Source organism: Euprymna scolopes, chromosome 27, assembly GCF_053919585.1.
Source record: "Euprymna scolopes isolate OS-2025 chromosome 27, ASM5391958v1, whole genome shotgun sequence".
In the NCBI taxonomy this organism is placed as follows: Eukaryota; Metazoa; Mollusca; class Cephalopoda; order Sepiida; family Sepiolidae; genus Euprymna; species Euprymna scolopes.
The window spans coordinates 66638763-66663226 of NC_136508.1; the positions used below are offsets into that span (position 1 = coordinate 66638763).

The window sequence follows — 24464 nt, forward strand, 5'->3', positions numbered from 1 at the left end:
TTTAATGCCGAATCCAAAGATTTTGAAGAAAATTTTTTTTAATAGAATATATTTGTTGTTTTCATGTCGGTTTCTATTTAACCCATAGTTGGGACCCTAACAGGTACTACCACTCCGGGTCAGAGTGGACCTGGGAGCAATGGCAATTAAAGGGTGGCTCCACACTCCCCAAAGCTCGCAAGCTGGGGCCTCACCACTGGATATAGTTTAAGGTCATATCCAGGACCCCCATTGAGGGACTTTTACCCTCTGCAGGGGGGCAGTCGGCGTATTCTAATGCCACACCGACAGGACTAAAACTTATGAAGAATTCTTGATAAAATTATTTATAAAATATAGATTATTGGACTTTATTTTTCAACAGTTGTGATCTGTTTTTTAGTTGCAAATTAAAAGGCAAATTGAATAATTTTTAAAAATTTCTTTATATGGTCATTTTTAAACAGATAAGTAAAGTTGTATCGATTTGAAACTGGCAAAATATCAATCTCGATTTAATGAAAAAGACGGTTTTATAATTTAAAATGAAAACTTGAAAACCGAGTAATGCTGTATTTTTTTTTTTTTTATTAAAATGAAAATTGAAAATTAGTTTTTTTCTGAGACTTTCAGTGGAAAACACCTTTGAAAGTCTCAGAAAAAAATGATTTTTTTTGTTTTGTTCACCCCTAACTAGGCATACAGCCACTTGGACGTAAGGGGATACTATTTGGGACAATACCTAGGAAAGATTAGCAAGATGTTTGTTTACATTACATTTAAACTTCTGCATGTCAGTACAGTCAGGGAAGCAGGTAGAGAATTCCCAAGTCTAGCTGTTTGAGGGAAGAAACTATTAGAGTAGTGAGGGGACACAAGGGCAACAAATTCATCAGAGCACATTCCATTAATATACTTGTGAAACAGGCATAGGGATGCGACATTGCGGTGATGGGACAGGAGTTGGAGCTTAGTTGACAAAATGGGACCTATTAGGTTGAAGATTCGTTTTTGTACCCTATCCAAGAGGGAGAGACTAATGGTAGATGCACCAGCCCAGATGTGACAACAATACTCCATGCATGGGCAAATGGTAGCTTTGTAGGAGTACAGGATACTCCTAAGTGTGAGTAGTTCTCTAGCATGATAGAGGAAACCCACCCTCTTAACCCATCTTAATAAAATAAAAAAAATCCCCAAAGTTTACAGTATTAATTTTCAGAAGTTTTTATTTTAAACTTTACGGAATAATGTTTTCAAAGGATGCGGCTATTTCCTATTCAAAAATCACATGCTGACCACGTCATTCGCATCACCTGATTTGACTTTGTACCATCCTACTGCTCCAGTAGATATCTCACTCCTGATACAATTCTCTATATAAAAGCCAGGTACGGCCAACAATGAAGTACTGTTGCCACATCTGGGCAGCTTATCCTGCCTTGACAGAGTTTAAAATAGACTTCGTAGCTTAGTGGGGGATGCCCTTTTCTCTTCCCTGCAACCTCTTTCCCACAGAAGGGATGTTGTGAGCCTGTCTTTGCTTTATCGTTATTTTCATGGCAAGTGCTCGTCTGAGCTCCAATCTATGGTCCCCCCCCCTGTCCTGACTTTCACAAAAAACACTCATCTAACTGAAACCACTATCAATAATTTCCCCACACTCTTTATCTGTGCCTAAACCTAAATGTAGATTCCATGAACAAAGCTTCTTTCTTAGAACTGCACGCCTGTGGAACTCTCTTCTGATTGCCTGCTTTCCAGCTGACTACAACCTGATTGTCTTCAAGTCCAATGTAACCCCCCCCACATATATATATATATATATATATATATATATATATATATATATATATATATATATATATTATGTATGTTTTTGTCTACATGTTACTTCTATATATTTTTTTATCTGTATATTTAGCACAGGGTTAATTTTAAAGATAAGTTCATACAAGTATCTGCCAGTATAGACTGATAATGCTTAGTTGGCATTTGTGTTTCCTTTACAAGAAGGACATCAGTTACTGACTGTGAACTATTTCCTTCCGTTTAATTAGGAAGTACTCAGAGGAGAAAGGGTTATTTTTGATTTATGGATCACGGATTCATAGTCTATAATTGCATTTTTTTTTTTTGACTGAAGTTTTTTTTTCTAATGGAAAGTCATTTCTTGATGCGTTTGGTTTTAGTTAAAAAAAACAAAACAAAAAAAACAAAACAAATTCAATGATTTAAAATCACTCATCTGTATACCATCATCCCACCCAGACAATTCTTTATATTCATTATTCATCTCACCTTCTATTATATTAATCTGTTTAAATGTATGTATGTATGTATGTATGTATGTATGTATGTATGCCTAAAACTTTTGACAGAGGCGACGGATTTGCACAAAATCTGTATCGTTTTGAAGCTTGACCCTTCGGACGACAAATATCAAAAAAATTGGCTAAAAACATTAATTCCTTCACCCTCAACTGGGCACTTTTCTACAAGGAGGGGATCGCTTTTTTTCGCCGATATTTTTGAAAGTCATCCCCTCCTTTCGATTGACTAGCCTTATTTTAAACCTTCACCACTTCCGGTTAGGCAATGGACGCAACAACAAAGATGTCACATTTTTTTTTTCATGTTCTTCACCTTCATGGTGCGGGTTCGAGCCATTTTTTTTTTTTTTGCTCAACACACACCTCCAAACACCCGGGCAACGCCAGGCACACAGTCTAGTTATAAAATAAATAACATTGCAAATGGATGAAAAAACGACCCCCTCTTATGAAACCTTGCCCAGTTGACCCCCTCCTATAAAACCTTGCCCATTTGATCCCCTCCTATAAAACCTTGCCCATTTGATCCCCTCCTATAAAACCTTGCCCAATTGACCCCCTCCTATGAAACCTTGCCCAGTTGACCCCCTCCTATGAAACCTTGCCCATTTGATCCCCTCCTATGAAACCTTGCCCATTTGATCCCCTCCTATGAAACCTTGCCCAGTTGACCCCCTCCTATGAAACGTTGCCCATTTGATCCCCTCCTATAAAACCTTGCCCAGTTGACCCCTTCTTATGAAACCTTTGCCCAGTTGACCCCTTCTTATGAAACCTTGCCCATTTGATCCCCTCCTATGAAACCTTGCCCATTTGATCCCCTCCTATGAAACCTTGCCCATTTGATCCCCTCCTATGAAACCTTGCCCATTTGATCCCCTCCTATAAAACCTTGCCCAGTTGACCCCTTCTTATGAAACCTTTGCCCAGTTGACCCCTTCTTATGAAACCTTGCCCATTTGATCCCCTCCTATGAAACCTTGCCCATTTGATCCCCTCCTATAAAACCTTGCCCATTTGATCCCCTCCTATGAAACCTTGCCCATTTGATCCCCTCCTATGAAACCTTGCCCATTTGATCCCCTCCCATGAAACCTTGCCCAGTTGACCCCCTCCTATGAAACCTTGCCCATTTGATCCCCTCCTATAAAACCTTGCCCAATTGACCCCCTCCTATAAAACCTTGCCCAGTTGACCCCTTCTTATGAAACCTTTGCCCAGTTGACCCCTTCTTATGAAACCTTGCCCATTTGATCCCCTCCTATGAAACCTTGCCCATTTGATCCCCTCCTATGAAACCTTGCCCAATTGACCCCCTCCTATGAAACCTTGCCCAGTTGACCCCTTCTTATGAAACCTTTGCCCAAAAGAATGAATAATCTATTTTTTTATGGATGAAAGAAGAAAGATTAAACTATTCAATCAAGTTATTCTTTATTGTTTGGTTGCTTCAGTTCTTAAAATTGCTTGGATTCATGATTTTTTTTTCTCACTGTTATAGTCACGATATTCTCCTCTTTTTGATTTCTGGCTTCTGTTATCCATTTGACTAGGATAATTTAGACATGATCAAGTGGACAAGAAAGCAATTCTTAAAATGGGGAAAGGAGAAAGGGCCTTTCATGTTGTCTAAGAGGAAGATAATCATTAATCAGAAGGGACCATATCTTGCTTATCACCATAGTCCTGTTTATGGGGCAGAATTTTTCTCGCTTATCAAATCATTGCTGTAACATTTGCTTTAATTTGTCTTGTTCATCTTCTTTTGGCCAGATTGCAGCGATAAGTTGTTTCCTGGTTATATTGGTCAAAAATTGTCGGCTCACACATATGAAATACGAGGCATCATATTGTTCTCACCGGCCAGTTTTCACATCCATACATCACACATGTCAACAATAGTAACCCTCTGTTGGTTAATAATGGCGAAATATTTTTTTTTTTATGAACGTGTCACCACTTATTAAGGCTCAAAGGCCACTCGAAGATAAAGATTCAAGTGTCAGGTGGACGTTGAGACAACGCTGAAGATTGGTAATGATGGTGGCGATAAGGTAGAATTTTATTATTTAAGAATTTGTTTATATTATACTTGAAAACAACCATATTGTAATCAGTTGGGTAGCAGCCCGACGGTACTATGTTCCAGAGACGTGCGGTTCTAGGAAAGAAACTTTACTCATAGAAAGTTTGTTTACTTTTAGGTAGAGAAAGAGACAGAGAGAAAGAGAAATATTTGACAGTGGTTGTAGAAAGACAAAGTTTTATTGTGGATTTTTTACAGGGAGAGGACCATAGATTACAAAACCGAAAATTCTGTAATTCAAAGGTTTTCTGGCATCTAGGGATCTCTACAATGTCGATGCCTCCGTTTAGTCTGGAAAGACAAAGGATAGCACCTGTAGAGGCAGCTGCACGTGTAATTGTGGGGCAAGGGTTGCGCAATCCCCAACCGTTTTTAACTGAAGTATCACCCTTTATCAAGGGCCATTTGCGGATGAGGATCAAATGAGTGTTAAGAATTTGTTTATATTGGACTTGAAAACCAAAATGTTGTAGTTAGTTGGTAAGCAGTCCCACAGCATGTTTGGCCTTTGAGCCAAGATCAAAGTGTAGTATCTGTTCTTCAGATGCTGCTCTTCAATTTCTTGTTCTCACTCAGTGGTGGAGGAGAACACCTTCATGATTGAGACAATTTTAAATTTTTGTTCCTTTTTCTACACTTAAAAAAATCGACCCTGGTGTCTACCTGTTACGTGGGGAGGCAATGTAAATAAGAACTCTTGTAAAATTACACTTGTACCTAATCCCGCCTGTGCTCCAATAATATCGCCAAGGTAATTACAAACGTCTGAATTACAATAAGTTGTTTACGATAGTTATTGTTCTACTTTTAATGAGAGTTAAAATAAAAAAAACAACAACTTCACGTTAAGATTAAGGATGTGGATTTATGTCACTAAGCATAGCAAAACAACCATCTTGTCATCGTGTGACCCACTTCAGATGAATCAAATATCTAAACAATGCAAACAACAACACTGAGCTGAGATTTCCAATAAACAACGCCTTCTGTCCTTGGATAGAATCGTTAAGATTCAGTTCACTTAGCATATATATCGATAGTACTCATAAAACAATGTGTGTGTGTATGTATATATACAGGGTGGCCCATAAGTCACTTTACAGTTTGAAAATCAAATAACTTTTTCTTAAATGACTATTTAATTAATTCTTTTTTTTATTACACAGTTTATAGTGTGGAAATTTGTTCTGACTTAATTACGAAAGATAATGTCTCTTAAGTAGCCTCCATTCTCGACTTTGCAAAGTCGAGCTCTTTCTAAGCTATTCTTTATGACAGTTCCTTATAACGGAAGCTGTAGGGAAAAAAATTCCTGCGTATGTTTGGCTTAAGTTCTTGGATGCTTCGAGGCTTATTTGCATACACTTTGTCTTTAAGATATCCACAAAGCCAAAAGTCTAGTTCTGTCAAATTAGATGAACGTGGAGGCCATTCAAAATCGAAATTTCAAGAGATTTTTCGATCCTGAAACATCACAGTTAACAACTGCATTGTTGCTCTAGCTGTATGTGCAGTTGCTCCATTTTGTTTGCCACCAATACCCTGGCATGTTTACTAACTGAGGTTGAACAAATTCAATATCATATCTTTTAAGAGGATATTAAACATTGAAATGGCGCATATAAGATCTTTGCATTGCCACAATTGACCGTCCATTTTCAAAGTAAAATTCAATTATCCTCACTCGTTGTTCTGTTGTAAGCTTATCTATACAAAAAATTTCCAAAGATTCTATTTTATAATTTTGAAAAGAGAAATTAAAATATATTAATAGGAAAAATAGGAGGAAGTTTCATGGGAGTATGAAATTCACAAGCGGTCCACAGTCGCATGTATATCCCTGTCAGGGGAGATGACGACGTTAGGTTTTTGCAACTTTTTGCAGGGAGGTGTCGACGTCCTCCTGCATATAGCACTTGGATTTCCCAAATTGGTCACCCACTTTAGTAACAACCAGGCTCAACGTTGCTTAATTTTGGTGATCTGCCATGAACCGGTGTGTCAACGTGATTATGCCATATATGTGTGTGTGTACATATCTGTGTGTGTATACATGTGTGTAAGTATGTGCGTGTATATATACATGTGTGTACATATTTGTGTGTATATATGTATTTGTGTATGTGTGTGTATATATGTGTGTATGTATGTGTGTATATATATATGTATGTGTGTGTGTGTACGTATGTGTTGTATATATATGTGTGTGTGTGTGTGTACGTGTGCGTACATATGTATGTATATGTGTACGTATATGTATGTATATATACATGGGTGTGTGCATCTATTTGCACATGGTGCTACCAGATCAGGCTGTCTGAAGATACTGGCTTCCTAACCTTAAATGCATCAAACATTGATGGTATCTTTTTTTTTTTTCCTTCCCCCTTGCAAAACTCAATAATGTTCTGCAAAGTCAAAAAACAAACAATTTTCCAAGAACCATGAATAAATTATTTGAAGATATAAAGGACTTGAAGTGTAAAAGCTTTTTCCAAAAGTAGTGGATTCGGCATTAAATGACCCAGAAAATGGTTGATATGTTGTAAAACAAAATGACCAAATCTCTTGAACCTCATCTATATATTAATACGATAGCGTGTGTGTTCTTTTGTGCGTCACACTTACATCCGGGTCGTTTAACTGTTATGTTCTTCTATTTTTTGTCATAAATAATTTTACCAAGAATTCTTCATAAGTTTTGGTTTCGGTTTCGACTATAGCTGATGGCACTTAAATCATCTATTTTTTTTATAAATAATTTTATCAAGAATTCTTTATTAGTTTTGGTTTCGGTTATGGCTGAAGGAACTCAAGTTCATATATATATATATATATATATATATATATATTCATAAGTTTTTATTTCGATTTCGATTCAAGCTAATACACCCGAGTCATATGGATATATTTGTTTACTTTTGAAATCGCAACTTTATAATATAAAAATCGATAGAACATAGAACTCTATGATATATATACGAAATCTAGAATATATATACGAAATCGATAGAACATAGAACTCTATAATATATATATACGAACTCTATAATAATATATACGAAATCTGCAAGAAATAAAATATCATATTTAAGCGTACTTTATGAGCGGGCTTTACTGGGCGTTCATGCTAGCTTAGATAAATACTTTTGCAGTTTTAACAAAAGAGCTACAATAATAATATTTTTTTTAAAACCTTTTCTCCACGTTAAAAAACGACCCTGGTGTCGAACTCTGTCCCGTGGGGAGGCATAGTAAATAGGTACAATAATATCAGAGCATCTCCATTTACACTGAACATCTACAGAATGCCAACATCAATATATTACATATGAAGGGGTCCCCTTGGAATTTCCACAGGTCCCGCTAGTTATTATTTCTATTTTTACTTTCTACGATTTTAATCTTGCATATAAATTTATGCTGTCAGATTTTAAAACTCAGATCTATATAACGACCAGTCTGACATACTAATACTTGATTTTTATTTTTTATTTTCCCCTGTTATTAGCCCGAATATAATTTAGTTTGCTCAAGTTTTTTTGTTTTTTTTTTTTTTTTTTAATAATAATTAGGCCACGTCAGTTTATGAATGGAATGGTGACATTTTCATTACTCACCTAAACTAATTAATGACTTAATAAACAATTTTAAGCTATTAAGGGCAAGTAGAGTGCATGACATAACCTAATGAGTATACGCCATAGATGTTTGAAACAAAGTGATTAAAAAGTAAATCCCGATTTTAAAATACAGGGTGTCCAAAAAGTCACTGAAGGGTTGAAAATCTTTGTCATTTTACCATTAATCATTACTTTTATCTCTATTTACGATATTTTACAGATAATATTTTGGAAATTAATTAATAGATAAGTATAGCATTCAACAACCTACGCAAATTGTGAAATTGTTTTACCAAAATCAGGCAACAATATTATCTCTCACTCTGGCAATTTCAAATCGCCACCACATTCCCCAAACTTGATTAGCCCCGACTTCTTGTGGGGATATCTTAAAGAAAGAGTCTATGTTAACAAACTCCAAACCCTGAAAGAATTGAAGGAAAACATCGGGAACGAAATAAGGGAGTTAAATTGCAACCCAGAGATTCTGTAATCTGTCACGAATATTTTGGAAAAAGCACAAATATGCGACATTTAAAAGACATTAATTTTCATAAGTAAAGATTGTTTGAATTTTTTATTTTCATGGAAAAAAAACTTTCCCAATGTCTTAGTCAGATTGTGCTTAAATTACAGAAAGATATCATCAAAAATAAATAATCTATTAAAGTTCAAAACCGTTTAGTGACATTTTGGACACCCTATACATACAAGTTCTTCTAAATTTCTTGGTTTGGTTGAGTAGACGACTTGCTCTTTCAGCGATCCTCGGAGAAAAAAAAAGGAAAAATCGCAAGGTATTAAATTAGGATTTCTGGTCGGCCATTTGTGTGAACCGTGACAACTATCTTCCAGAGAATTGTCTACTCAGCCATTCATGAACAACAATAGCAAAGTATGGACGTATCTCATTAGGTTGAGAGATGAAATTTGGCTAATTGTTACTGCTTGCGACAATGTACTGAAGATTTAATTTTTATGAAAGATGAAGCTCCTCCATAAGGGTGAATACGTGATGTTATGACTACCATTCTGCAAAAGTTTCTTGTGAAATCAGTTGACGCGATTCCTGGTTGATTCGAATGAAGGCGCCTATATTGAATTTTAAATGATAGTCTATGCATTATAATTTCTTATATTCATTACATATATAAATTATATTAAAAAAAAAACGAATTGTATTTTAAAATAGGAAGTTACATTTCAATCACCCTATCTTTCTCTCATCACAAACGCAATAGACTTATAGTAATTTTGGGATTCCCTTCCGGGTTCCTGCTTCTCTAACTGTACTGACATGCAGAAGTTCAAGTGTAACGTGAACCGACATCTTGCTGCCGAACTTCCCGCATAGTACCCCTGTAGCATATATCCCTGATAGTAGCCCCCTACATCAAAGTGGCAGTGTGCCTTGTTTGGGGTAAAAATGTAAAAAAAAACAAAAAAAACCCTAATATTTATTAGCTCTTAACACCAAATGGCTGTATGCTTTGTCTGGAGCGATTTTTATTAAAAGAAGAAAAGTGATATCTATATAACCATCAGTTTGACATAGCAATATCACAGAGTAGAGAATTGTTTTCGTTCACCTAGTCTTTACATATTTTTATGTACACATTCTTCAAAGAGCAGAGATTTCAATGAATAACACCCTTTATCCTTGTACAGGACTGTTAATATTAACATCCTGTTCACTGAGCATAAATAGTACTCATAAAACAATGTTTGTGTGTGTATATATATATATATATATATATATATATATATATATATATATATATATATATATACAGAGAGAGAGAGAGAGAGAGAGAGAGAGAGAGAGAGAGAGAGAGAGAGAGAGAGAGAGGGTGACCAAAAAAAACAAACAAATCACATTCAATTGTTTTTCTGAGCATTTTACAGTCAACGGAGGAAAAAAAAGGCCAAAGACCCTAGTGTTTTGATGTGATGTTTTGAATATAATAAACTAGTTATGACCAAAGTTTCATTTCATTCGGACAAAACACTAAGAAACGGGACATAATTAGAATTGGGGCCCGTTTTTTTTTTGGGGAGGGGGGGTCACCCTGTGTGTATGTGTGTGTATATATATATATATATATATATATATATATATATATATATATATATATATATTATTTCTATTTATATAGACAAGTATTACATACTCGCTACACTAAACATGCTGATGTTTCGGAGCAAATTGATTTAGTAAAAAACCCAACTGTTCCTCACCAGGCGAGAGAAATAATGTTTATATCTGCTATTTAGAGCATCTTGTTCTTAAATGAAGATGTGAAATATATTTTTTTTATTTATTTATAAAAAATAAAATATTAAAACGCTACCTTTCAGTGGGAGGAGTGATACCAAGTGACATTTTAGACTTAAAAATAGATGTCGTGGTGGGAAAAGGGGGATGCCAAAACTTAAGATAAAGAAGGATAGAAATATATTAGAAGGAAGAGTAAGTGAAAACTAAAAAAAAAAAAGAAGAAAAAGGAGATTGAATAAAGAAAAAAGAAAAGGAAAGGAAAAGAAAAAAGGGAAAAAAGAAGAACCGAAAGGTGTAAGGGATACGTAAGGGGTCCGTATAGTTATATTACATTTCAGTAATAAAGGGGGAGGGGTTGACACAATATGGCAAGTTTAGAAGCGTTTAAATTAAGATGTCAAAAAAAAGCAAACGAGTTAAGGGATGGGGGAATAGCAAGTTATATGAAAGGGTTTGTAATAATATTTACACATAAATATTTGTATACATAGAAAGGTTATAAAGTTTTTACGCTTCAAGTTAGTATACATACCAATGTATATAAGTTTCTGTGTATGTATATTTACACATGCGTATATACTAACTGGAAGCATAGAAACTTTTTCCAAAATAATTTCCTTAGGCATTAAATAATCTAAAAAAGGGTTGATATGCTGTAAAAACAAACAACCAAACCAAACATCATGCATAAATATTTGAAGATATAAAGAACTTGAAGCATAAAAGCTTTTTCTAAAAGTACCCGATTTAGCATTAACTAACCCAGAAAAAGTTTGATATGCCATAAAGCAAAACGGTCGAATTTTCTGAACCTCAGATTACGTACTGTTTCTATGAGCAAAAAAAAGAAATAAAGAAAAGTGGTAATACGAAGGCAGGCTCGAACCCATACCACAAAGAAGGAAAAGAACATGAAAAAAAAAAAAAAAAACGTGACATCTTTGCTGTTGCGTCCATCGCCAAACCAGAAGTGGCGAAGGTTTAAATTAAGGCTAGTCAATCGAAAAGAGGGGATGACTTTCGAAAATATCGGTGAAAAAAGTGACCCCCTCCTTGTAGAAAAGTGCCCAGTTGAGGGTGAAGGAATTAATATTTCTAGCCAATTTTTTTATATTTGTTGTCCGAAGGGTAGGGCTTCAAAACGATACCAATCTTGTGAAAATCCGTTGCTTCTGTCAAAAGTTTTAAACAGACAAACAAAAATACATACATACATACATACATTTAAAAACAGATAGGTGAGATTTATATAATAGATGATTTTCATCTTGTATAAAAACTAGTCAGATTTTAAAAAGTCAGTCTAACACATTGATATTATAGAGTAGGGCAATTGTTTTTGTCCATACATTCTTATGAGACCAAAGATTTCCAATGAACCACGCCCTCTATCCTCCTACAGAACTGTTATTATTAAAACTCAGTACCCTTGAAACAATCGTAGACTTTGTATGTTTTGTCAGGAATAAGTTGTGCTTCAGTTCCAGTTTATTGGTGGCAATCAGGTTGACGAAAGAACAGCTGTTGTCCAACATTCATTTGTATAAGAAAATTGGTTCAAGATGTCTACTTTTTTTTAATGATTTATTTTTTTTTGTTTTTTAGTTATTTTTATCGGATGTTAGAAACGAATGTTGCAGTGGTTATCCCTAATTTTGAGTTTTAGATGATAATAATCATTGATAATCTAATTTATTATTGTCTTGATAATTTTAAAACTCTGTGGACCGTCTGGGCGCCTTTGCTCGAATCATATATATATATATATATATATATATATATATATATATATATATATATATATCAAGTTAAAGATGTTCAGGAGATAAAACTCGTGAATTAAAACGAGGTTATTAAGAGTGCTCAATAAAGAACAAAATCTAATTATCAATTTAAGAACCAAATGCTTTGAATAGCAGATAAGCTTACTTCTGTCGTCTGACGAGGAACTTTTGGTTCTTTAATAAACCAATTCCTCCAAAACATTAACATGTTCACATGTTCAGTGTAACGATTATGTAATATTTGTCTATATAAATAGAAATATATATATATATATATATATATATATATATATATATATATATATATATATATATATATATAATACTAAAACTCTGTTGTTCTTGGTTGTTTGCTTGTTTGCTTGCGCAATATCCTCCTCCTCTTACTACTACTACTACTATGCCTCGTCTTCTTGCTACTTCTCTTCTTCTCTTTACAACTACTACTACGCCTCCTCTTCCTCCTCTTACTACTACTATTACGCCTCCTCGGCCTAATTTTTTTTATTTTTGCGTTTTAAATTATCCAAATAAACAAGTGTTAATACTTTCTGCATTTTGTTTTACACCGTTCATTTCCGTATTACGTTTAAGTTATTTTAACGCAATTTTCTTACAAATAAATCTACTATTTTACAATGTATTAATTTAATGTGTACGTTTTCAGCGACCCAATTTTTTTATTTTTTATTTTTTTCACGTTTAAATTATAAGATATTTCAACATTTGAATTTAATTTTAAGTGTTATGGTATCTGTTCAGTGCACATTTACCTAAGTATGGCAAACCACTTATAATTCAATGGCTGTAAGATTTTTTTTTTCAAGAATAAACAATTATAAACAGAACGACTCATAGAAATCTTTCTATATTCTTTTTTCATTTTAATATACTTTCATAGAAATGTTTCTGTTACGTCACAAAAACTATTTTCTTTACGTCAAAAGTGTCACGCTCATACATTAATTCCATAGTTAATGTATACTGACCCAACGGGTCATGGGTAGTCTAGTATATATATATATATATATATATATATATATATATATATATATATAGATAGATAGATAGATAGATAGATAGGTGTTTGCAAAAATATTCGTGCAAAATTGCAAAGCTTTCTAACGATAGTGGAAAATTATTCGTACGAGATTAGAAAATCATTTGCACGAAAAAATGGAGATATTGTGCTGTGAATATGAATAATTATTTTAATTATATTTAAAAAAAGAAAAAGAAAAAAAAAGATCTGCATATTATGTTTTAGAGTTTGTTCATTGAAATACGGACCAAACTTTCAAAAGTTTTTAAACGGGTAATATTAATAGTTGTGTATTTTGCTAAATCTGAAATTCAACATTCTTAAAATTTCGAATAGGAAGAAAATATTATACAAGTTGATTTATATATATTTCACTTCCTATTTTGTCTGTGATCACAGTTCTCCTGATGCATTGTCTCTTGAGTTTTATCAGTTGCCGGTCCCGGTGTACCATTGCCTTCAGTACCGAGAGCAGCTGCAGTATTTTCTTGCGCATTATTGCTGCTTGGACTACTGCACATTGTGGCGCTTGCAACGGTACTCTTGACTTTCCTCAAGAATCTGGCTAGCTTACCATGAAACTCTCCCGTGTTTTGCAATTTGAGCATTTGTTCATGCTCGTGGGGGCGAACCTTGTGATAAGTCCGACGCTGTCGAGCTGGGCTAGGTTCCAATGTGATGGTTGAGTCTAAATTAATGCGGTTGAAATCTCTAGCCACATACTGGTTACTTGGCCTCGTTGGCGGTTGGGTAATATTAGGTAGATTGAACATTTTAAATAAATTTGTAATTTTTTTTTAAATTTAAAATCACTCGTATGTATTGGGTACGATATAATAATCAATAGAGAATTGGCACTATAATAATGAATATGAAATCTGCATGAATTAAAATATCATATTTAAGTGTATCTTACGACTGGGAAAAGCTGGGCAGCATGCTAGTTATCATTATTAGCTTTAATGGGAGGTTTGTTGGAGGTTTGGGTTGAAGTGTGCTGGGAAGTGGTTTGAGGAAGTACCTGAAGATGTAAGCGCTAGTGAGGATTGTAATGTGGAGGTATGGTGGAGCAAAAGCATCATTACGGCCAAGCAATTGGAACATAATCGTTTGGATGTTGTAGTCATTGATGTGGTCTCAGATTTGACAAAGCATAGACTTTTCAGTGATTGAGAAGGAAAATGAAAAGCGTGCCAATTATGTTCCGTTGGCCTTGGACGTAAGGCATATGCATGGCGTTAAAACTAAAGTGTTCTCGGTGGTAATAAGGTGCGCTGAGTATGGTATCATGTTGTCTGGAAGGATATTTGAAAAAAAAACCCCCAAAAACTAGCAATTTCTGATGTGTTGAGCGGTTTTTTTTTGTTTTTTTTTTTACACAGTGATCACCATTTATCAAGGCCCGGAAGCCACTCAGGGATAAGGGTTATTGCAAGTACATCACGTTAGTGAGGAGATTTTATGAAGTGTTTAATTAGGGGGGCAGTTCATTAGGAATTTGTTAACATTAGACTTGAAGACATCCAAGTTGTAGTCCGGAGGGAAGCAGGCAGACGGAACAGAGTTCCACAGGCGTGCAGTTCTAAGAAAGAAGCTTTGCTCATGAAATCCGTGTTTTGATTTAGGCACAGATATAGAGTGGGGGAAATTTTTCACAGTGGATTCAGCTAGACGGGTGTTTTTCGTGAAAGTTTGGCGAGGGGGGACCAGGGATTGGAGTTCAGCCGAGCACCTGCCATGAAAATAACGATAAAACAAGGATAGGCTCGCAACGTCTCTTCTGTGGGAGAGGGGCTGCAGGGTAGAGAAAAGGGCATCCCCCACTAAGCCACGAAGTCTATTTTGTACTCTGTCAAGGCATGATAGGCTGTTTTTGGCAGCTCCTGCCCAGATATGGCAACAGTATTCCATCCTTGGCCGTACTTGGCTTTTATATAGATAGAGAATTGCATCAGTAGTGAGATATCTTCTGGGGCGGTAGAAGGATCCCACCATCTTTCCTGCGACCTTGGCAACAGACTTGATGTACGTGTTCCATTTCAGATCAGGAGTAAAGGTCAAACCCAGAAGCTTGTCAAAACACGGGGCCTCACCCAGACGAGAGCCATCCATCACAATTGATGCCAGCTGGGGATCAGAGCGTTGATGATGTAAGGATAGGAGTTTGGTTTTAGATGCATTAAAGGTAACTAGCCACATCTTCCCCCACTGAACCATGCGCTCGAGATCAGAGGAGAGAGAATCTGAGAGAACTTCGTCATTTACAGCCTTTGATGTGTTGCCGTAGATGGTCGTGTCATCAGCATAGATGTCAACGAATGATTTAAGTATGTGTTTAGGGAGGTCATTGATGTAGATCAGGAAGAGAGTTGGGCCCAGGATTGACCCCTGAGGGACTCCAGCATTTATATTGCAGGCCTCCGATTTTTGTCCATCTACCACTACTCTTATGAGCCTATCGGAGAGAAATGATTTAATGATTGAGAAAACATTTCCAGTTATACTGTAGCTGGAAATCTTGTGAAGTAGACCCTTATGCCATACTTTGTCAAAGGCCTTTGATATGTCAAGAGCAATTGCCCTAGAAAGGAAGCCTTTGTCAAGAGATTCACTAATCCTGTGGGATATAACCGTCAGCACATCTGCGGTAGATCTTGCAGAGCGGAAACCATATTGTGTGTCACTAAGAAGGTTATTCCTGCTGAGGTGGTTGACTATTTCTCAATTTAATATTGATTCCAGTAACTTACTCATAACACAGAGAAGACTTATTGGTCTGTATTGAGAGGGAGATGACTTATCACCTGAATTCTTAAATACAGGGCAAACTGATGAGGTCTTCCAGGGGGTCGGAAAGCACTTCTCCTTAAGGCAGCGCTTAAATAGTTTCGTAAGTATGGGAGCAAGTTCTGGTTGAAGCTTTTTTAACACTATAATTGGGATGCCATCAGGGCCAGTTGCTTTACTGGAATCTAGGTTTTTTATTAGCTTGGCGACCTCATGCACGGATATTTGTATGTTACCTAGCTTGTTCTGTGTTATAGGAGGAAATATGGGGAGTTGATGGCCTTCGTCGCATAGGGTAGAATTAGCTGCAAAGTTCTTTGCAAATAGTTTGGCCTTGTCTGACGCTGACGAGATAACCTCTGGTCCATTGATAATGGTTGGGATAGAACGCACACTTCTGTTCAGGATCCTATTTGTTATTTGCCAAAACTGGTGGGAACCAAGCCGCTGATCAGCTACCTTGGATTTAACAGACTGGGCATATAGCTCTCTTGCATTTTTTATTACTCTTTTACAGTGGTTGCTGGCAGTCCTGAAAGCAGCTTTAGTCTCAGTGCATCTATTACGTTGGTAGTTATGGAAAAAGTGATTTCTGTGCGTGATAGCAGCAGCACATTCTGGGGAGAACCATGGCTGGCTGTTAGGTTTTTTGTTGGAATTTTTCAATCATCTGCTATTGTTAGTATCATCTATACCCTTAGGAAAACCCTCGATCTTTGAAGTTCTTGGTTTGGGGCTGGGATTGAGGGAGAATCCCCAGAGAATGAATCTCATCTCTTTTTTTCAGGGAGTCGTTACAAAATGAAATAAATATTATCCACTCACTATAAGTTCTCGTACAAGCCATCAGCTTACTTTACATTATCATAACAGCTGCTTACCTTTGATCTTTCGCTGACAACGGCTATTGTTATTCCTAGGGTTTGAGTGGCAAAAAGCTTCCAACACCCCAGTATTCTCTGCACTTTTCCAGTGGAGGTTTGGTTGCTGCTTTCTCTCCTAGGTCCTTCTTGATCCTTCACATTTCTTTAGCGTGGCACCATCCGATTTAGATGTTACCATTTGTTTTTTTTTGGGGGGGGGGCGTATTTAACTTTTTGTAGTTTCAGTTTTCTTGGTTTCCTGTGGTCGTATTCTGTTTTTTTTATATTTCTATTACACTATTCAAGTTACTAGTTAGTGTTTGCAGTTTATATTATTTACTCACTAGGAGTAGTCATGCAGGGCATCCTCAAAGATTTCTTTGAGAACAACTTGTAGCATTCTATGGAGTCTGCGCCATTTTTATTATTGTTATCCATTGTACCTTATCTCTCCCGTTTTCTTTTCAATGTTTTTCGGTATTGTTCCTAGTGCTTCTACTATTAGTGGACTTATCTAGAGCTTTTTGCATCTTTCTTTGAGCTCTCTGGCCAGTTCAGTGTATTTGCTCTGCTTCTGTCTCCTTGATCTTCACTCTGTGTTCTGCTGGGACAGCAAAATCTACAATCTGACAGGTCTTTTCTTTCTGGTTAACTAGTATGACACCTGCTAGTCTTGCTTGGATGGGGTTATCCGTTTGTATATCCATGTCCCATAAGATTTTGTGAATTTCATTCTCAAGTACTGCTGCCGGTTTGTGCTTGTACCATTTGTTTGGATGTTCAAGATTCAGTTGTCTGCATAATTGCCAGTATACTGCCTTCCCTATTTGATTCTTTTTGGGCTAGTTTGCTGCATTCGCTTATTATGAGGTTTATTGCTTTGTCTCTTTGTCCAGAGTCTGCATTTGCTGTTTTCTTGACTTGTCGATCCTTGCTTTTATCTGGTTGATTCTAATTGCGTTATCTTGTGCAGCTGTTATTAGGGATTCAGTTTCTCTGTTAAGGCTTCCTTTTTTTGTAACTATCTCCAAGTGTTTTCATTAGTCTCATCCTGTCATTCTTATGAAATAGTCCATGTGGTTGTTTCTCTTCCCATTTTCTTGTCATCTTTATTTTTATCATCATTATTAATGATAATAAAAAGATGAAAAGAAAAACGAATTCGACTGATATCTAAGTAACTTTATGTGGCAACCTGACTTTGTTTAATAGGAGTTTAATACCAAAGTTAATAGATGATTTGGTAAATTTCTTTGAAATTATGACTTTTATAGGTTTTCAGGTCTGCTTAAAAAAATATCACATTTAAATTTAGACTAGACAAGTAGTTTTTTTTTTTGCATATTAAGACATTTTTTCAATGTATCACTTAATGTCAATGGCGTTCGCCATTCTTAACATGGGGAGGAGGGGATGTTTTGTTATACGTATGCACATTAGTACTTGTGCAGTTGGGAAAAACATGGCCACCAGTGAAAACAATGGATTACATTGGATAATAAAGGTCTTTTTTTCTTTTTTTTTACAAGGTGGTCACCACTTATCAAGGTCCGGAAGCCACTCAGGGATAAGGGTTATTGTAAGTAAAGTACGTTAGTGTGGAGAATTAATAAAGTGTCTACTTAAGGGGGCGGTTCATCAGGAATTTGTTTACGTTGGACTTGAAGACATCCAGGTTGTAGTCAGGTGGGAAACAGACAGACGGAACAGAGTTCCACAGGCGTGCTGTTCTAAGAAAGAAGCTTTGTTGATGGAATCTACGTTTTGATTTAGGCATACATAAAGAGTGGAGAAAGTCTCAATATCTATTTTATTACACGTATGCACATTGGTACTTGTCACAGAAAACTACTTGTCTGCCCCAAATTTAAATGCAATATTCATTTCAGCATACCCGGAAACTTAGAAAAATCGTCGTTTTAAAAGGGGATTTAAACAGCATAACAAATAAACTTGTAATGTTTTGTAAAAAAGAAAAATGATTTATAAAAAAAAAAGGAAAGAAAAAATAGGAGTTTTACAATTTATGTATGACAAATTAAGGCACGACGGCATAACTGTTTCTGTGATTCTATATTCAAACAATCTCGGCATGTTAACAATAAAACAGGCATTTCTGCATTTTGCGGCCGAGCGCCATGTTTTTATGGTGTGTTTCACTAAACTGTCGCCAGGTGGCGTTTTTCGGTCAAAGAACGGGGGACGATATGTTTCATTAAAATTATTTGTTACTTCAATTCAAAAGATCTTTTGGAAAAAAAATCCAATGTTGGTTTAATGCGGAAAAATGTTTCATTTAAATTATAGATTTGTTGTTGACCCTTCAAATTTGCTTTAATTCAAAAAATGTTTCATTAAAGTTACTTATTTGTTCGAAAAACTATTTATTTTAGAAAAATCCACTGTTACTTTAATTACAAAAATGCCCAAATTGTTTTATTAAAATCATATTTCCTTACGCAGATTTTTCTATAAATGTCTTTACAATTATATTCTAATACATTTTTATACAGTAAATTTCAAATATTTTTTGTGTTCAGAAAAAAAAAAAGCTTCTTTGTTATTTATTTGACCAAGAAGAAATTGGAGTTATCGCTCCCTAACAATGGCGCTCGGCTGCGTAATGCAGAAGTGCCACAAAATATTTAGTCACAATATTAAGCCATAAAAATCATATGATATAAATCGAGAATTTATTTTTGGTAAAACCTCATGAAATAGTTGCTAAAAATAAACTCTTGATATTTTTTTTTAAGTCTAAAAAAAAAATGAATATTTTAAAATAAATCTACATAAAATAAAACTTACAATCGTATTTATTTCTGGGATTCTTAGATCAAGAACAGCAACGAATCGATTTCAATTTAGACAGACTAGCAAGATGCCTTTTTTTTTCAGTAAAAATGTGTAAAAGAATAAAGTTTTTTTTTAAAATTCAATTTATAACATTATGTAATCAGTTCTTAATGTTGCAATATTTTAAGTCATAAATTTATTAATTTTTTTACTAGAATATCTTGTCCTTTTCTTTTCCAGTTTTAACAACTAGTCCTTTACTTTTCCACGTTTAAGCTTAACCATATTACTTTTCATGCTCGCATTTTTCTATTGTAATTTAGAAATTTAAAAAGAACTGTAATGGGAAATTTAGAACAGAATCAGTAATTGTATCGAAATCGGGGATGGGGTGATATTTAGAATCGTCTCATTGATTATTAATAAGAGAACAGCTGTCATCCAACATTCATTTGTGTAAGAAAATTGATTAAAGATGTTTACCCTTTTTATGATTTTATTTATTTGTTGTCTTTAATATTTATTTATTTATTTATTTATTTTCTTTTTCAATGCTGGTGCAGCCAAAATTAAAGGAATTAAGGAATTGGGGAATTTACCAAAAATTAAAAACAAAGAGAAGGATAAAAGATCCTATTGTCATTCAGCAATGGGAGACAGACGGATTATAAAACTAAATGTCGGTGGAATGTTCTACACGACCACCCGGGATACACTTCTCAGCCAACCGGATACGTTGTTCACGGAGATTCTTTCAAAGGATTCAAACTGGCCACGAGATGAACGGGGAAGCTATTTCATTGACAGAGATGGACATCTATTCAGGTAGGAAGAAACTAAACATTTTTCTTTATCGTCAGAGAAGCAAAGATTTCTCTCCCATTGTCATACAAAAATTTCTCTCCCAGACTAATACAGTGTTTGCAAAAGATTAATTGACTTAAAACGAGTTTTCCAATGAAATATTTGAGATTACTAGTTTTTTTATACAGTTTTAAAAGGTTTAAAAATTTCTAAGAAATGTGTGTATACATATATATATATATATATATATATATATATATATATATATATATATATATATATATATATATATTTCTTAGATGGCGGAAGTGAGGAAGCATGACTTTGGAAGACTTTTTACCCGAATACGATGTTCAGCATGTTAAAAATATACTTTTGTTGTAAAAATCTAATGGAAAAACATCTGAAGAAGTTGGTGGGGGACAGGATATTTTTATGGACACATAAATCATAAAATTGCCTTCCCACTAATGGAAAAAAAAAATCCAGGAAATAAACGAAAGTTATAAAAAAAGAAAACGTAAATCTTCGAATTTTCAACAAAATTTTGCACTATATATATATATATATATATATATATATATATATATATATATATATATATATATATATATATATATATATATATATATATATGTATATATTTAAATAAGGGAGTAGTCACCAAGTTGGTTGGATCATTGTAATAATGTTTTTAAGTCATTTCAATGGCTTAAAAACATTATTACAATGATCCAGACATAATTCTCAATGAAAAACCAAGACACGGAATAATAAAATAATGTTAAAAAATACACATTGTTGGTGACTACTCCCTTATTTAAATATACATCTTTCTTTCGCTGGAATTTCTTAACCCATTTTATATAAATATATATATATATATATATATATATATATATATATATATATATATATATGTATGTATATATGTATATATATATATATGTATATATATATATGTACATATATATATATATATGTACTTATATAAATATATTATATATATATATATATATATATATACATATATATATATATATATATATATATAATATATTGGCAGTGGATAATTATATTTTAAAAATAATATATATATGTATATATATATTATTTATAATTAATGGTTCCTATGAGTTCAACAGAAAGATTCATTAAGTTCGACTAAATACACTTCAAGAAGGTCAGAGGTCACATCGAGTGCAACATTGTGCAAATAAAACTCAGGATGAGAACAATAGTTCGAAGAATCCAAACAATGGTGAGATATACAAAATTTAATATATAAAAAAATATATGCCTGTCTGTCTCCATATTTTCAAACTCTATCTCCTCTAAAACTAAAAGTCGCAGAGCGGCGCTAGGGGCCTTAAATGATTGGATTTTTTTCGGACCGTTCTCTCATGGGTCTTTAGCTGGTGAAAATAGTTTTTAAGGACCCAAGAATGGGTCAAAATTGAAAAAAAAATCGTTATACATTTTTGTACATTCATCTTATTTTATTTCTAATTTTTAATCAGTACATGTGCGTGTCATGTTGGTACAGTGGTAACGTCACCAGCTTTGAATGCTACAATGTCAGTTTCGATTCTAGCTGATGGTATCCAAATACCTTTTTTTTAATTTTGAAATCATGACTCGATAATACGAAATCTCGATAATACGAAATCTCGATAATACGAAATCTCGATAATACGAAATCTCTATCAGTGCCGAAACCTAAATCTGAATGCAGATTCTATTAAGAAAGCTTCTTTCCTAAAACTTCCTGCCTGTGGAATTCTGTCCCATTGGTTTGCTTTCCAACTGACTATAATATTGTCATCTTAAAGTTCAACTTTAAAAAGTTCTTATTGAAACGGCCTTGTAAATAATTTAATTGTACCAAATTTCTACCACGAACGATTACTACACTCTTGTCCCAATGACTATCGTACACACATTAACCTTTGTCCACGAGTGGCCTCAGGGCCTGGATATGTAGTAACCTTTTTGTAAAAAGAAATAAAAAAAGAAAAAAGAACAAAAAGACTTGTAAATTGGGAAGTAAGTTGGGAAGCAGCCTTGCGGAATTGTGTTCTACATATGGATAGTTCTGGGAAACAAACTCTGCTCATGGAATTGTTGTTTGGTTTTAGTTACACCGAGGGGAAGAAAAGGAAATTCTTCGCAGAGTTTTTGTTGTGAATATTTTACACGGGTTGGGGTGGGATCATAGATCAGATCGGAATTCAGTTAAATGATGGAAATAAGGGTAGAGCAGAGAAAGAGTAGTGGCGTCTCTTCTGTGTTATTTTTAATCTGACATCATAGCATTGCAGGTGTAAATACTATAGTTGTTATTGAGATTAATGTTTGTGATATGTTTTGGTGTTCAATAGAAAAAGAAATACCTGCATAGCAATCAGCCATGAGGGTTGTGCATTCTTTGGGATTGCCAGTGTGGCCTCGTTTTATTTTATGCAAAAATAAAAAAAGAACAAAAACACAATAGTCTTATATAAAAATACGTTTATCTCATTTAAATATCACCTTTTAACATATAAATACGTTTTTTTTTTTTTTCATACGACAATAGATTTGTTAAATAACTTTTTTTTAACTACTATTTATTGCCGACGTATTCAAAGAAAAAAAAAAGAAAAAGAAAACATTTTTGAACAACCACAACAAAAAAAAACAACAAAAAAAAAAAACAAACAAACAAAACAACAAAAAACACTTTGATTTTCTTTTTTGCAAAGAAAATGTTCACGGTAGATAATTTCTGTAGCATAAAATTCAATTTTATTCAATTTAAACAGTAACATGAACAGATTATTGTTATCCAGTAGTGAAATAATAAATTAAATGGAAGCAAGTTTGGAGAGATTTGAGCTAACGAACGATAAAGACAGGAGAAATATATATAAAAAAAAGTTTGATACCAAAAAGAGAAAAGTTATTTTTAAAAAAAAAATTTTTTTTTTTACATGGAAGTCACCACTTATAAAGGCCCGGAAGCCACTCGGGGATAAGGGTTATTGCGTGTACAGTAATCAATGGGATAATATCGTAATAATCGTTAGTATTGGAGATTTAATAAAGTGTCTTACTAAAGGGAGCGGTTCATCAGGAATTTGTTTATGTTGGACTTGAAGACATCCAAGTTGTAGTAAGGTGGGAAACAAGCAGACGGAAGAGAGTTCCACTGGCGGGCACTTCTAAGAAAGAAGCTTTGTTCATGTAATCTACGTTTTGGTTCTAGCACAGTTAAAGAGTGGGGGAACATTTTTGACAGTGATTTTAGCTAGAGGGGTGTTTATCGTGAAAGATTGGCGAGAGGGGGGCCAGGGATTGGAGCTCAGTCGAGCATTTGCCATGGAAGTAACGATAAAACAAAGACAGGCTCGCAACGTCTCTTCTGTGGGAGAGAGGTTGCAGGGAAGAAGAAAAGGGCATCCCCCACTAAGCCACGAAGTCTATTTTGTACTCTATCAAGGCAGGATAGGCTATTTTAGCAGCTCCTGCCCAGATGTGACAGCAGTACTCCATCCTTGGACATACTTGGCTTTTATATAGATAGAGAATTGCATCAGCAGTGAGATATCTTTTGGAGTGGTAGAAGGATCCTACCATTTTTCCAGCGACCTTGGCAACAGATTTGATGTACATGTTCCATTTCAGATCAGGAGTAAAAGTCAAGCCCAGAAGCTTGTCAAAACATGAAGCCTCCCCAAGACGAGAGCTATTCATTTCAATTGATGCCAGATTGGGATCAGAGTATTGATGATGTAAAGATAGAAGCTTGGTTTTTGATGCATTAAAAGTAACCAACCACCTCTTTCCCCATTGTACCACGTGCTCAAGATCAGAGGAGAGAGAATCAGAGAGAACTTTGTCATTTACGGCCTTTGATGTGCTACCATAGATGGTAGTGCCATCAGCATAAATGTCTATGTATGATGTAAGGATGTGATTTCGGAGATCATTAATGTAGATCAGGAAGAGAGTTGGGCCCAGGATGAACCCCTGAGGGACTTCAGCATTAATACTGTGAGCTTCTGATTTCTGTCCATTAACCACTATTATGAACCTATTAGAGAGAAA

The 24464-nt window shown here is 34.7% G+C and overlaps 1 protein-coding gene across 1 annotated transcript in view; it reads left to right on the forward strand.

The window, feature by feature from the left end:
- Window positions 1–24464, forward strand: part of LOC145248888 (BTB/POZ domain-containing protein KCTD6-like) — a 194274-nt gene that overhangs the window by 32067 nt on the left and 137743 nt on the right. Inside the window, exon 2 of the mRNA XM_080110654.1 lies at window positions 20135–20396. Within this exon, the coding sequence (XP_079966780.1) occupies window positions 20221–20396 (176 nt within the window). The 5' untranslated portion in view covers window positions 20135–20220. The remainder of the gene's footprint in view (window positions 1–20134; window positions 20397–24464) is intronic.